This window comes from Silurus meridionalis, chromosome 13 (assembly GCF_014805685.1).
Source record: "Silurus meridionalis isolate SWU-2019-XX chromosome 13, ASM1480568v1, whole genome shotgun sequence".
Classification (NCBI taxonomy): Eukaryota; Metazoa; Chordata; class Actinopteri; order Siluriformes; family Siluridae; genus Silurus; species Silurus meridionalis.
Window position 1 is genome coordinate 28,085,277 of NC_060896.1, and position 16,279 is coordinate 28,101,555.

Below are 16,279 nucleotides of genomic sequence, written 5' to 3' on the forward strand. Positions count from 1 at the left end.
CTTAATAAAATCTAGTGGAACATCTCTCCAGAAGAGTGAAGGTTAATATAGCAGTAAATGGAGACCTGACGGGGAATGCGATGCTCAGAAAGAAACACATACTAATCTTATAGTCAGGGGTCCACAAACTTTTGTCCTCATAGTGTATAAACACTTGATACCGAAGCACAAACTCCTGTCTCAGGTCCAGAGTTACTTTTGACTGTTACAAAGCCTTAACACGTAAGTCTCCTTCCATAAATGTTTAATGTGCACATTTCTTAGAGAGAAAAAAAATCACCCTATTAATACTTCTACACACTTGTACATTTCCTGAGCATTCGCACAGCCGTCCCTGTGAATGAACCGCAACCATAGTAACCACAGTAACAATCACAACGCATTCATATACACCTGCGCTAACAATCCAGGAGCTTGATATCGCTGCGGCGTAGCATATTTTAGACCAGGAAGTTGTTAAGGAGCAATTACAGTGTCTTAAAGAAAATCGATCTGAACGAGTAATCAGTCATCGAGTCCATTTAGACATAAAGATTTCCTGTTAATGTAAAAGAAAATGCACCAAACCATCACATCAGAGTCGTAATGAGCCTTAATTAAATGAAAACGACCTAGTTTTATAGGTTGTGCATGCTTGTGTGTGTGTGTGTGTGTGTGTGTGTGTGTGTGTGTGTCACTATGACACTTTGTGAGAATACAGCGGTCCTGCTGTGATGAATGCCAGGCTAACCTTTGACCCACGACTTTTGAGGAGCTGAATGAGGACCTGGACGTCGCTCCAGCTGAAGCAACAAGCAATACAAAAGCGAAGCGCTGAGACCGAACACAAAGATCGTAATCGCAAACATCAATTTCAGATTGAGCTCTTTGTTGACATGCCGAACAAGTTGCTAGGAACAACTGGTGGGTTTTTTGTTTTTCTGTTTTTTTTCTTCAAGACAAAGAATTCCTGCGATAAAACAAACCACAAAGCATTCATCCTACACAAATTTGTGTTGTTCCTGTATTTGAGAAAACGTTCCCAACTTAAATACGTTTCCAGTAACAGTAAAACTCCTCCTTTTACATTTCTACTCGAGTAAAGAAAGTTATCCAGAGCAACTTAAATGTATTTTATTTATACAACTAAGGGGTTAAGGGCCTCATTTAAGGGCCCAGGAGAAAGCAAGAGCCTTTATTTGTCACATAAACATTCCAGCACAGGGAAACTTTCTTAACATATCTCTTCAGAAGCTGGGGTCAGAAAGCAGGGTAGAGGTCCTTGCCCAAGGGCCCAACAGTGGCAGTGGCAGCATGCCAGCTCAGGAACTTCTGACCTTCTGATCTGTAACCCAGTGAGTTACAACCTCCCCAGTGGCATAGTCATGGAGGGATTTGACCTCATGGCCTCTTTTTTATTAGAATTCATACATCTGAGCCACTGAGCTACTACGTACCTCAACAGTAAGAAGCATAGGGTTTCCAGTATGCATTTGGCAGCCTCATGGTGCTGGAATGTAAACTCATGACCTATTGATAAGAACATCTTGAACACTGAGCTACAACTTCCCAGTAGTGAATGTAATGATGTACGAGAACGCCGGTCTCCTGCACAACAGACTTTTAGATCTTTTAGTTTTTCTAAATCTGCTCTTTAATATTATTTTTTCAGGATAGCTTTCAGATGATGTTTTTATTTTTGTGATGTATACTGTACGGACAAAAGAATTGGGACACCCGGCGTTCCCAGCCATAGCTTTCCCAAACTGTTATCACAAAGCTGAAGGCAGATACAAGATGTCTCTGAAAGCAGTAACATGATATGTATTGTTCACTTAAACCAGGAGACCAAAACCTGTTCCAGCATGACAAAACCCCTGAGCACAAATCTAGCTTCATGTAAATCGGCTTTTATGGGTTGGAGTAGACGATGTTCTTCTATAGAGCTCTAAACTCTATTGAACACCTTCGGAATGAATGTGAACGCTGACTGCACCTCAGGCCTCCTCTCCTCGCCTACATCACTACCTGACTACTAACACCCTTGTGTCTGAATGAACACAAATGTCCACAAGGTCACTTCAAAATGTAGTGGAACATCTTCCCAGAAGAGTGGAGGAAATTATAAGTTCAGAATGGGAGTTGAGATGGAATGCAATGCAAACTGTGATTCTTCTTCTTCTCCTTCTTCTTCTTCTTCTTCTTCTTCTTCTTCTTCTTATTATTATTATTATTATTATTGTTATTATTATTATTCATTTTAATTAAAGTTTTTTACATTTTATTTTTATTTCATAAGTAGAGAGTTTTCTATAGTTGCACACACAGTAAGTGAACCCTCACTCCACACACCGTCTTTTTAAAACCATTCACAGAGTCGTCCTGTAGACACTCCTTTGTTATCTTGGCTGTGTGTTTTGGGTCGTTGCCCTGTTGGAAGATGAACCGTCAACCCAGTCTGAGGAGCTCTGGAGCAGGATTTCACTAAGGACGTCTCTGCACATTGCTGCATTCATCTTTCCCTCGATCCTGACGAATCTCCCAGTTCCTGCTGCTGAAAAACATCCCCACAGCATGGTGCTGCCACCACCATGCTTCACTGTAGTGATGGTATTGGTCAGGTGATGAGCAGTGCCTGGTTTCCTCCAGACATGACGCTTGGCATTCAGGCCAAAGAGTTCAATCTTTGTTACTCATAGTCTGAGAGTCCTTGGGGTGCCTTTTGGCAAACACCAGAGAGGCGGTCATGTGCCTTTTACTGAGGAGTGGTTTCTGAAAGGACACTCTACCATACAAGTCTGATTGGTGGAGTGTTGTAGAGATGGTTGTTCTTTTGTCCACAAAGAAATGATGGTGCTTCTTCAGGGTGACTTTAGGGTTCTTGGTCACCTTCCTGACTAAGTCCCTTCTCCCAGATCGCTCTAGGAAGAGTCCAAGTGGTTACAAACTTCTTCCATTTATGGATGATGGAGGCCACTGTGCTCATTGGGACCTTTAATGCTGCAGAAATATTTCTGTCTCCTTCCCCAGATCTGTGTCTTGATACAATCCTGTCTCGGAGATCTACAGACAATTCTTTGGACTTCAAGGCTTGGTTTTTGCTCTGACATGCACTGTTAACTGTGCCTTTCCAAATCATGTCTAATCAACTGAACTGACCACAGGTGGACTCCAGTCAAGTTGTAGAAACATCTCAAGGATGATTAGTAGAAACAGGATGCACCTGGGCTCCATTTTGAGTGTTTTTTTATTTTTAATAAGGTTGCAAAATTTTTAACAAACTTCTTTCACGTTGTAATTATGGGATTTTGTTTGTAGAATTTTAAGGAAAATAATGAATTGATTCAATTTTTGAATAAAGCTGTAAATAACAACATGTGGAGAAAGTGAAGTTCTGTGAAGACTTTTTGGATTAGTACAATTAATAATAGAAATATGTCTTCAAGGTTTAAAATGGTCTACTGAGGGAGTTAAGGAGGAACTTTAAATTGAATTTGATCAGAAATAATGATGATAAGGAAGAAAAGAATGAGGATTCTGTTCACTGAGAACGAATGAACTGTAGATTTAACGCAATAACAAAATCCTTTTTGAAGTCTTTCTGTCTCATCCTTTGATTTCTAAAACGCTAATCGGAAACGAGTAAAAACAGCCACTCGAAACAGTTCAGATGAAGTCGGAAAATGAAGTGAAGCCCGTGTTAAACAGCTCTGACCCTTCTGTTGCTCGAGCCCTTAAGAACTTCATACGTCAGCATCTCGGTGCTCGGGTTCATTATAAAGAGCCTTATGCAGGTAAAAAGAATAAAAAAACGCTAGGCGAAGAAAAAAGAGCTAGACAAATGCTTGTAGACAGATATTTAGGCAGAGAAAAGAAGAGAACAGAAGAAAGGAAGAAGAAGCTGGATCCCCACATCACTTGACCTTTCCTTTTCCCGAGGCTCCTTCTGTAGGGATTCAGAGTAATTACAGTTGAAACAGCACTGCTGAGAGTTTCACTCAGTTACACCACAGCACCAGGTTCCTTACAGCATGTTTATGGCTGGAGAACGTTTAATTCATTTACCCACATGTTCCTGACTTCACTTCTAGAACTTCACTGCACTTGTGTAGAGAAAAAAAAACACTTATAATCACTTTAATTACATGTAAATGTGATAAAGGGAAATGGTCCTGAGTTCAAATCCCAACACAGCTAAGCTGTCACTGCTGGGCCCCTGAACAAGGCCCTTAGGCCTCAACTGTATGAAAAGAGATAATTATACGTCACTCTAGATGAATGTAAATGTAAAGGTCTGCAATAATAAAATCTATTTCTTCACTTTGCTTTGGATAAACAATCAGCAAGGCTGAACTAGATATTAGTAACCCAGTGGTTAAAATGTTGGAGGAAAGGTTGTGAGTTCAAACTCCAAAACGGCCAAACTGTCACTGCTGGGCCCCTGAACAAGGCCCTTGTCCCTCAATGGCTCAGATGTATAAAATCATTGTGGGGAGGTTTTAGATTAGTGTTTAAGGCAATCGACTTTAGACCCAAAGGTTGTAAGTTCAAATCCCAGACACACCAAACTACCAAAACGTAGTCACTCTGTATAAGAGCATCTGCAAAATATATAAATATTTGATAAATGCCAAATATATTACCTCTCCATTAGCTGATACTTTAGTTACTAACAAACTAACAGGACATGTGCTCCAGCAACTGGAAAGTTCCTTGTATTCAGAGTCTGGTTCTGCACATGCTTAAGAAGTTCTGGATGCACTTGTTAGATAAATTTGTCTTTTTTTGTTTTATTTTTTATTTTTTAATGAGTTTTCCAAGACATCCTCCAGTTGTTCCACTACATCACAACTTAATTCTCCACACGTCTTATCGAAACCAAGCCATTACATTTCCTTCCTCTCGTTCTCTGATCCAGCTGGTGTGAGGTAAAAGCCAGGACCTCATCCTGCCCTTTAAAGCCCACTGTACCACCTCACGCAAACCTTTCCATCACCATGAAGATATTAAACAAGAGCAAGAAAGGCATCTACAGATGGTATGAAAAAGAGGCAGGAAAAAGCTTTTGGATGGAAGAGAACAGGAAAGAGAAGATGCCAGTTTCAGCAGGTTTTTTTTTTTCCTTCCGTGAAACAGATTCACTCCCGGCTTCTAAACCTAGCGAGAGGAAAATCTTCAGATGAATTGAGTGAGCAGCCCCCTGCACGAGGCAGGAAACGAAAGAAACGAAAGAAGAGCTCTGTAAACCGATGGAGAGTTTATAAGTACGTTTACAGGGTTTTGTTTTATTCTCTCTCTGATATCTCATGCCGTGAGACAGACGAGGCAGTAAAAGCAGATGGTGGTGCTGGAAGAGATTTGCCAGGTGCAACTGAGTGTGAAGTTCCTTCTACCTGGAGATGCGTCCGAGCAGAAAATCCTGGTGCTTCAGTATCAGAAGAAGCACATTGCATTTCAGTACAGCAGAGTGTGAGAGAGAGAGAGAGAGAGAGAGAGAGAGAGAGAGAGAGAGAACTGGTCTAGCAGCCAGGCAGCTTGGCTTTGATTTCCGGTATGTGAAGAAGTTTAATGCAGTTGAGGTTCAGCAGTTAAAGCTTTTTATGTACAAGTGATTTAGGATCTGAAGATCTCTGTAGGTCATTTAAAGAAAAACAGCACACAGTTAAACACTCATTTTAATGCTAATTTGTTGGTTTAGCATCAGATATTTCTTTAATTCCTTCATTTTGCTGTATTATTCCGTTCCCTTTATCTGTATTGTATATAATAAAGCACCAAACCATAATTAGATCATTTTATTATTCATCCAGGTTGGATGCTTGCTGCACTTTATTTTCTCTGTACTTCTACTCTGTACTCTGGCAGGGAGAGTCAGATTAAACCTACACAAACTGACAAAAGTTTTTGGACCCCTGACCATGTGCTTCACATCCCATTCCACATTTAGTTCCTATTTACTGCAATTATAACTCTACTAATGCAGTTCTGGGAAGATGTTCCACTAGATTCTGGAGTGTGTTTGAAGATTTGAAGAGCCCCAGACAAATGCAGATGTCAGTAGGGATGAGGTCAGAGCTCTATAGTTTAAGATCTTCCACTTCAACCCATGCAAAGCATATCTTCATGGAGCTGGAAGAGGAAGGTCAAATTTAATACCTTCAAACTTGAGGCATTTATTATAGGAGGAATCAGATGGATGGAAATGAGGTGTTTCAATACTTTTGTCCATATAGTGCATACTACAGAATTCTTTCTTCTCAAACACTCTCCTACCTGGAAATTCCCAGCGTAATCCTCCTCCTTGTCTCCATTCCGTCCTTCCTTCAAAGCAATGAGCGTGAAGCCTCTGAAGTATGCAGGGCTGGTGGTGTACAGAGTCACTGTAAAGGCAGAAGAAATGAGTAACGATAATTAGAACAGGATTTTATTAAAACAGATTTCTAAACGAATCCTGGAGACGAGCCGTGTGATCGATTCTGCTTCAGTAGTTTTCACAATACTTCATTACATCACATCAAGGCCTTCTGCAAATATACTCTTTACTGCGCAGACATTACAGCACGTGATATTTACACTGTATGCCCGAAAGTTTGTAGACATACATAAGATTGATTCAAGCAGACTAAACGCTCTCTGCATCCAACGAATGTGCAATCCACCTGACTGGAGGAGGAGAAACCCAGAGGAAACCGCACAAAAATCCACATAAACTCGACCCTGGAGCTCTGAGAAGCAACGCTACCCAGAGCACAATCCGCATTCTGTTGCTTTTGATTGTTCAGTGTGTGTGTGTGTGTGTGTGTGTGTGTGTGTGTGTGCGCAGATGTTTCCGTGTGCACCGCAAATTGTGCACGCACAAGTCTCCAGTGAAATGTCGGTAAACAGAGAACACTTCACTCATCTCCTCTAAACCTTTCTTACAATCAGATCTTATTAACACGATTCCTGCGGAACTATCAGAACTTCGCACGAGAAGATCATTCCTAACTTTATATCCGTCCTGGTATGAGGTCTGTTGCGAGCCCAAACCCCGCTGCAGGTTAAGTGATCATCACTTATAAGAAAAAGATGAGAAAGAGAGAGGAGAGGAGAGGAGAGGAGAGGAGAGGAGAGGAGGAGAGGAGAGGAGAAGATGACGGTGAAGGTACCTCGGTACGTGCTGCCTGGCTGATAGCTCTCAGGTTCTCCTTCAACGCGGAGCCGGAACTCGCTGTAGAGCTCCTTCCTGGCGCCGTGCGCCCGCGTGATCCAGCTGCAGTACCCGTCTGATTTGGGGGCCCGGTCCCCGGGCTCCTCTTCGGTGAACGCGAGCGCAACGCACAAGAAACCGACCGAGAGCGACAGGACGAGCAAATACGCGCGCGCCGCCGCTTCGGCCATCGCGCGAACCATCACAGGGAGCAGAGAAAAAGGGAAGAGAAATGAAAGAAAGAGAGAGAGAGAGAGAGAGAGAGAGAGAGAGAGAGAGAGATGAAGTTGTTTAAAAAGGCGCACTGTTATTGGTGTTTGAGGTTCATTTGTCTTTCCGTGCACGCGAGAGTCCGGTCCGATCTCCGCCTCCGTTAAGGACGGGCTCGTGCTCGTGCTCCTGATGCTGCTTCCATTACCGGGACCGGACGGCACCACCGGAATATAAATAGGCGCGCGAGCGCCGATTCGCTCGAGAGTCTTCCGAACCAACCCTCTCTGCAGAGACTCCGACACCGACTCCACCGAAGTGCGCGCGACTGGGGGACGGGAATAAAATAAAGAAAAAAATGTATAAAGAAAATAAATCCGACGTGCGGGGCGGCGAAACGCGCGCGTGCCGCCGGGTCGTTGGAAACGCGCGAGCGCGCGCGAGAAGGGGTGGGTGGTGGTGGTGGAAAAGGAGGGTCAGACACAAAGCTTTGATCCGAAGTTCACGCGCAATTCCCGGCGGCGGCGCTGACATTATACACAGTCTGATTTCAGGGGTGGTGAAAAAAAAGTGAAGAACTGTACAGGAGCATTGTGATGTTTATGCTGTATATCCTTCATTCTTCTGATCAAAGACCAGAAGCTGTTCACTGATTGTCCCCTAAAAACACAGGTTTATATTTAAAAAGTAACAATGATTCCATGTCGTACGTTTGGAAAGCTGGAAGCTTATTGGTTAGTCTATTGAACTTTGGATGGGAAGGTCACAAGTTGCACCACCTATAGGTGCCACTGCTGGGCCCTTGGTCAAGGCCCCTAACCTTCTAAGGGTTAGTCACTCTAAATATGAGCATCTGACAATTGCCATAAATGTAGATGTAGAACATGTGCAAAGTTTGAAACAGATAGAATATCCCATAGTTAGACTATTTTTATTCAACAGATCTAAATATAAAATATTAATATTAATACCACATGTTTTATTCCTCTAATAAAAACATTCTGTATTGTATGTCTGTTTTTTTTTTTTTTAAGAATGTCAGGTCATTTTTATCCATTTATCGTTTTGTTAATGTAATTTAATTCACTTCAATTCAATTTTAAGTGTATTGAGCTTTTAACAATGGACACTGCTCCAAAGCTTCCTGAGACTTCTTGAGGAAAAACCTTGAGAGGATCCAGACTCAAAAGGAAACTCATCATCATCTACAACACAGAATGTCCATTCATTACAGCTCCATTGTTGTTGTTGTTGAGGTTTTCAGCTCTTGGACACTTAAGTGCAATCTTGTTCATGGTCATTGAAACCCAAATCCATATTCATGGTTCTTAAAATATTTGTCTCAATTACAGTCCAAATGCATCTTCAAGGTTCTTGACCTGAACCCTCCACAGTAGGCACATAGAACTTAAGGCTGTTCCCATGGAGAACATACTAAGTTTTCTCCTTCTGAAGAGAACTTCATCCAAAAGTTGGTTGTCAGGATAAATCAGGCAGGTCCAGGAAGAAGAAAAGGACAAGATCATCAAATCTTCAGGATTATTGTGTATCCTTATTATCGCAGAATACAGTAAGGACATTGTGCAGTGTGATCAGAGTACAGACTCTGGTGAGGGCACCTATGACATCATAACTCGAATGGAGAGTCAGGAGGTAACACAGACCTGAGGGAAACCTAATTCAAGATCTGCTACGTTCTATTGCCAGGAGACTCTAAATAAATCAATCCACAATCCACATGCTATTGTGAGGATAAAAACAGTCGGGTCATGAAGTCACACAGCCTGATTATGTCTCAGTAATAATATATGATTGCGAACCCTTGTGCAGAAGAACCGCTCTGATCTTTTCCATCGATGAGCTGGTCACGGCGTTCAGCGAACCAACCCGCATGTTCTGGCCCGCTTTGTGCATCGTTTCCTCCAAATCTCACGGGACACTGAGAGGTGAAACTGATGAATATCATCTTTTTAGTCCACTAAATAAAAACCCATTGGCGGCCGGACAGCTGCTCGAAGTCGATACTCTCTGTAAGGCTTTCACATTAAATTCACTGAATTCTTTTTATCAGATCTTCATGTCCTCCAAAGGAAGGAGGCAAAGCCGACCATCAGGCATCAATAATGCTAATAATCATCGATCTGAACTGCAAAAAACAACCTTGGATCAAAGTCAACTAGTTTCAGGGGGTTGTGTTGTTGTTGTTGTCATCGTTGTTGTTGTTTTTGTGCATATTTTTTCCTATGTTGTAAATGAAACATAACAACTTTGATTTAACAACTGAACAACTGCGATTCAAAGGTTTCCTTTATTCCACCCAGGAAACTTCTACCTGGTGATGACTCCTAATAATCAGACATTTTTCTTTACATTTCTATTCATTTTTATTTTCTTATTGTTGCCATAGTAACAACATGTACACATAATTGAATCGTGGATGCAGCGATTAATAAAAGTAATATTTTAATAATATAAATATAATAATATTATTAATATTGTTAATAATAATATAATAAATAAATACAAAAATACACTGAATATTTGTGAAAGTTTGAGGACAATAGGTTTATGGAAGGAGCCTCCAGTGTCAGGGCTCTGGAACAGAGGACAATTCAGATCATTTAATAAGGTTTTATGGTTGTTTGTACAAAAATGCATTAGATGTAACTATAAATGGATAGAAATTATATGTAATTCCTTAATAAATTGAGTATCTTTTTGCAAGTTGCTGTTGCATAAAGCACTGATTTTGTTATTATATGAGGAAAATTATTTGGTTATTAAATAAAAAGTCCTAGACTGAGACGGGTTTATTCCCACATAAGCGATCACAAAATAAAAGCGATGGAACATACAGCAGAATCTACTTTCCCTGTCTTCTAATCACCGACTTCAATCGGCAGGAATTAAAGTTATCTTTGAAGTTCTTTAGATGTTTTTATAGTTGCATTTGGATCATTAGGGTCATGTTTGAATTTTTTGGTGAACATCTCAAAGCTGAAGAAGCGTAACCATGGAGATTTTACCACAAAAATAGCATCCTAGTTTTCCTTCTTTTCCTTCCCAAACTGATGCAGGGGTCTGATCTATGATTGGACATGGATAAAAGCATGAGAAGAAAACTAGTATTGATTTTTATTAGCTTTTGTAGTGATTCAACATGAAACCTTCTCAGCCGTATGTGGTTCTTCCCCAAACTCTTACCACAAATCTGCACACAATTGTATCAGATATCTTTAATTTTCCCTTCACATGAACTACAAGATCCAAACCTGTTTCTGCATGACAATGCTCTTGTGCACTAATGAATTGGAGTGGAAGATCTCAGAGCTCCAACTCTATTGAACAATGAATGTGAGTGTGCTTGTGAAACTGCACCCCAGGCCTCCACACCTCACCAGTACTTATCTTAACTAACACCAATGTAGCTGGATGAATCTCCACCAATCTCCACAAGCACATTTAAACATCTAGTGGAACATCTTCCCAGAAGAGTGGAGCTTAATATAATAGCAAAGGGAGACTAAATGTGGAATACGATGTTCTAAAAATCTGAGATGTTCCAGAATCTTTTGTCCATATTATTCAGATCACTACATTTGCCATAACTAGAACTTCTTTGCAATTTATCTCCACATCATGCACTAACATCTACCACTCAGCCCTGGATTATTATCACCCTACTATGATTTTAGTCACGAGCCAATAACAATTGAAATAAAATCATGTATTATGTCTCTGATAAACCTTCCTATGTCTTGTGCTGTAGGTTCTAAACTGTGCTCCTGTGGATTAATGGTTGATTTGTATGTATGTAGATGTTCAGGTGCCGAGTGTCAGAGTGACAGTGATGAGTTTTGATGTGTCCTTCATGCCAGCAGAGTGTTTGGCAGGAACTGCAAACCTTGAGGGTGGATGAGGGAACTCATGCGTTACTCATCGGGTTCCCACCCTCCGTTCAGAAGTCCTGAGTAACATCTGTAAAGCTCTAAAGAAATCGCTGACCTTGGCAGAAGTCATGTAATTAAAGTTTGGCAGCTTGTTTGGAGGAATTACTTAACTAGACGCTGTTATGGTCCAAAACCAGAATCACAAATATATTCACAATAATATTTACATGAAATTAGCCGCTAATCCTATAAACTGAAGAAAAGACAAAACGGCGAATGACTGAGTGCTGAATCTGTGCTGGAGATGTTCCATCATCACTGTCTTTCTCCAGCCAGATCCTGAGAAAACATGCTTCAATTGTGAAGAAATACCACACACACACACACACACACACACACACACACCAAGTCTGGCTCCGAGTTCCCCATCTGCCCCTCTGCTGCAGCTCTAATCAACTCTTCTCTCTCTACACATCTGATGGTCTCCACGTTGTAAAGAATTATGTTGTGCTTGTTTATTTCAGACGTATTAATCCACTTAAATGAAGAAAATCTCATTCGTTTATTCCTGGTCGATACTGAGCAGATATTTTAAGACCTTACTTATAATGTTTTCTTTGCAAATGCTATAATTTCCCCTTTGCATGATGCTGATTGAGTATAATATTGATGTGAATGCACTTTAGATGGTTGTACCTCCTGAATTCACAACGAGGCTGAGCATTAAGTCCAGAAAAGCTTGGATGTGAAGTCTATGTTGGTTCCCGTGGATTGAAAACTTCACAATGAAGATGTTTAACCCTTTCTCTATATTGTGGGACGTGTCAGTGGTTCTGCTAAATTTTCAGTGAACGTGAGCTTTGGGAAATGTTTCCACCTTTAAATATATAAGGTTTGTAGAACGCCCCATTCTTTCAGAACATATTAGCAGATGAACTTAATTATTCTACGTTACATATATACAAATAAATGCAGTTTCTTAAATGATTTTTGATCATGTGGTTTAGTGATGAGTCGTTTATAAACAATTCGTTCGTTTTAAGTGAGTCTTTAATGTGACTCAGAAGAACGAGTGATCCGTTTCTTTTCTACTGAACATGCACAAGAAAATCTCAATAGGTTACGTGCAGAAATCAGAATGAAGTAGTTTACCTCCTGACTCTTCTAGTCTGAGTCGTTTGTTCTTTTGTCACATGACTCTCAGAGACGCTACACAATGCAATGCATTCTGTTTATTTTTATTTGTCCTTAGCTGCATTGTCATATTTGTTTATTTTCAGAACTATAGTTAAAGTTCAGATTATTTTGATTATTGAAAATGGACAATTTTTCTGATCAAAGGAACAACATGAACTAAATTACTCAAATTAAAATTCGTACATTTTGATGAATGAAATTTAAAAAAACAAGTCACTAACATGATTTGATCTTCCCATCACTACAGTGAAGGCCAAAGGGCACATTATTGCTTCTTGTACCAGAAACCAAAGCTCAGTGAGTTCCTCGGATCTGTGATTTTCCTCTCACTTTTCTTTCATTTTTTCCTTTTTGCACCGAAACAGTTCTTTTTTGGACTCTTGCACACCAACCTGTCTTACTCAGCGAATTTAGAGTCGACCCAAAGTTAATAATTCGTAAATTAATAAGCAGTTTAAATTAGAAGTAGATGCCAGTGGACCAGGTACTTGGATTGTTCTTGTGCTGGAGCCTGATCATTATCCCATCTGCAATTTTATAATAAAAATTCTCTTCAATATTTGCTCTTCAGCACTGTGAGGTTTCCCTGCTGAGAAGGTCAAACTTTACTGTGGATTATAATGAAAATGATCTTCTAGTGCATCATCAGCTGGCTGACCGCATACGTAGATTCAGACCCACTGAAGCATTGAAGTGGGTTTTCCAGAGTCTGGAAAAATGCTGTAGCAGAGCTGATACACATGATTAAAAAGCTGGCTGTGGTTCTGGAGGTGAATGTAGGAGATACTCTGCTTTAATGGATGGCGTGCACTTATTTCTATTATTTAGCTGAAAGACTACTGAAGTGCTGGAGGTCAGAAAACAGGACGTTTTCACAAAGTTTGCAAATTTAAAGGTGACTGATTAATCTGCATTTGAGTCTCACAGTCTTTTTTTTTTTATCTTTTTATTTTTTTATTTGTGTTTAATTGTATGCATTTCCTTTATATCGCTGGTGTTATATTTGTAAAGCACTTCTTAATTCCATACTCAAGGATTGATTCTTGATTTGTTAGAAAGTTTTTGCGAATCCTTGGGTGTAAACAGGACCAATTGGTGCCACATGCATAAGAAAAATAGCTTATAAAAAAATATACCACCCCTGACAGAAGGGGGCGCTGGTGCAAGAGTTTACCGTGCATATGGAGCCACGAGAGGAACCTTGCAAGTCGTGTTATTTGTTTGTTTGATTTTGCAATTAATGTTTATTTTGTTTAATAAATGAACTACATTAAGTATACTGTACTTCCTCAATCAGCCTCTAGATGTATTTATGCATTTAAACATGTGTCAGGACAAACAGACTGCGTCAACTGCCCCCAAAGTGGACAAAAGGGTAAGAGACATAATTGGTGACTCTAACCTTGTTTTTTTTCACTACAGTGCTACTGTAATGTAAAGCGTCAAAGCAAAGCAGAGCAAAATTACTTCAAACTGTTTTATTCCCGGGCTCTTACTGTGCGATTTTTAATAGTCCTTAGCGATTGTCGCTTGTCAGACTGTACAAACATGATCCCCAGGTCCTGCTGTAGGATCTCAGTTGTCATATTGTCAGACTGACAAGTTTTACGTCATCAGTGTGTGACACGTTCAGACTTGTGTTCTCTCGCAAACGGTAGCTAGCAGCAAACAAAAACAATCTGTAGCATTTTGTTCATGATATATCTTGATAATAATAAAAACGTCATGCAAACACTCCTTTTTGCCCTATAACTCAATATGTTTCTCTTCTTTCTGTTCTGTCCACCTGACTCATTTCCACATTTTCCCCGAGGTGGTTTGAAGTTGCGCTGATTGCGTCATCAGGTAGAAGTCATGTATGTGAACATGTCAAACCAGCAATCGAATACTACTGATTTTAGCCTTAGGTTTTAGGAATCTTTTAGGATTTTCAAAATTTGTCTCAGACAATCAAATCGTGGCCAGAATCGCACAGTGTGCACCTGGTTCCAGATGGAGATGACCAGGGGGTTTCAGGACAGAGAAAGCTCAAAAAGGTGATATATTGAGCATCACTACGGTGGCATCAAAAAGGCCAATAGATGGCAGCAGAAGTCTGCATGCACAGTCACAGGCAGCACCAACCTTAATAATTCAGTGTGGAAAAACACATCATCCTGTGTACATTGGGAGCTGTGCAACTGCTGTTGTTCTGACCACGTGCATTTCCACGTGTGCAATTTCATCGTGAACTGCAAAACCAAAAGCAAACTTGAAATTCTGCATGAAACTTGGCAAGTTTACAGCTATGCTGCATTGGGTTGTTTGAGATATTTTGAGTTTTCAAGAGCAGAATCACTGGAAGACGATGAGAAATCAGGAAGACCTTAAACGAGCTCAAACCCTGAAAATGTCCAAACCGTTCGCAACTTGCGCATGATGATCTTCGGCCACATTTGGCTCTTGACTTCAGATTTAACTTCACCCTCTTCCAGAAAATGAAGATGCATCTCAAAGGTCGCTGGTTGGATAGCATTAGATAGATAGATCTATCTAATAGATCAAGCGCGAATCACAGAAGGTGCTTGACACACTTTGAAAAGAAGACTTCCAGGACACTTTCTAGAAGTGGCAGGAACACTGGGAGCGTTGTATTGCTGAGCAATGGGACAATTAGGTAATATTGTGTAAATGTAGATAAATAAAGTACTTCCTTAGAAACAGAGTTCTTTTTGAAACTCTTTGATACCACCTCGTCACCTGTTGACGGCATCATGTTCGGGTGGACATGGCAACATTAGGCTGATGGAGCTTAACCTGAAGCACAAAACACCAAAATTGGCATCTGAAATGGACCAATCTGCACAGATTAATCACATACACCTACACCCACATACACATAAAACACGAAACACACCCACAGCTTGTAAGACTCCTCAACTAGAACTTGAAATGTTGTGCAAGTGGACCTTTAAACATGCCCTAGTCTTCCTGAAACACACCTGAAATAATATCTGCCCTTCTATCACAAAGAATATAAGGGCAGAATGAATATGGTCATTCATGTTCTGTCTATGTGTTGAGATGTTTGTTGAGCTTCAGGGTTCTATGATTCCAGACTACTAAAGAATATGGAATCTGAACCGAGCACCTTCTGTAGCTGTATCCTGTTTAATAGCTGAGCACTCTTACACTTACTACATACAAAAGATCTGACCTTTCTTAAGACTTGGCCTTCATTTGTACACATGACCTTTTATTGTAGAGGAAGATGCACACTCTCAGGCCTTCATGTGTTCTGTGGTGAATGTCATGCCTGAGGTTATATTCGATGAGGGTTTTTTTTTTTTATATTATTATTATTATGAAAAAAAAATAAAAATGACCTTTTTGGACAAAAATTCGTTTCATCCTCACCATAATAAAAAACTAATGCAAAGTCAATTTGTGTGAAAAAGAAAATCCAGAATTTCTCATTCCAGAATTAAAAAAACAATAAAAATGGGTGCTTCATGCCTGCATAGACGGCTGTTTTATGAGCACATGATAAGTGAGTGAAAAATTAACATACAAACTGTACATACATACATACATACATTCATACATACATACATACATTTCAGTAGTCACAGAAAATTACTATATTTTCAACTATAATTTTAGCTATTAATTATATTGAGGTTGCCATATCTAGCTTTATCATATTGACTCGATTTTTTGCTATAAAATGCAAAATTAGAATCCAGGAAAAAAATCATCTACTTGGTTTTGTACGTTTGTATTTGAATTGTTTTTTAATTTTTATTGTTTTATTAAATCATAGTGGTGCAGTTTT

General features: G+C 40.0%; 1 protein-coding gene across 1 annotated transcript in view; it reads right to left on the reverse strand.

Moving 5' to 3' along the window:
- The window catches only part of spon1a (spondin 1a), a 74,789-nt gene extending 66,895 nt beyond the window's left edge, over nucleotides 1-7,894 (reverse strand). The window contains exons 1-2 of the mRNA XM_046865369.1: nucleotides 7,128-7,894; nucleotides 6,253-6,359 (exon numbers count right to left, since the gene is read on the reverse strand). Of these exons, the coding sequence (XP_046721325.1) occupies nucleotides 6,253-6,359; nucleotides 7,128-7,371 (351 nt within the window). The 5' untranslated portion in view covers nucleotides 7,372-7,894. The remainder of the gene's footprint in view (nucleotides 1-6,252; nucleotides 6,360-7,127) is intronic.
- Between the last annotated feature and the right edge of the window lie 8,385 nt (nucleotides 7,895-16,279).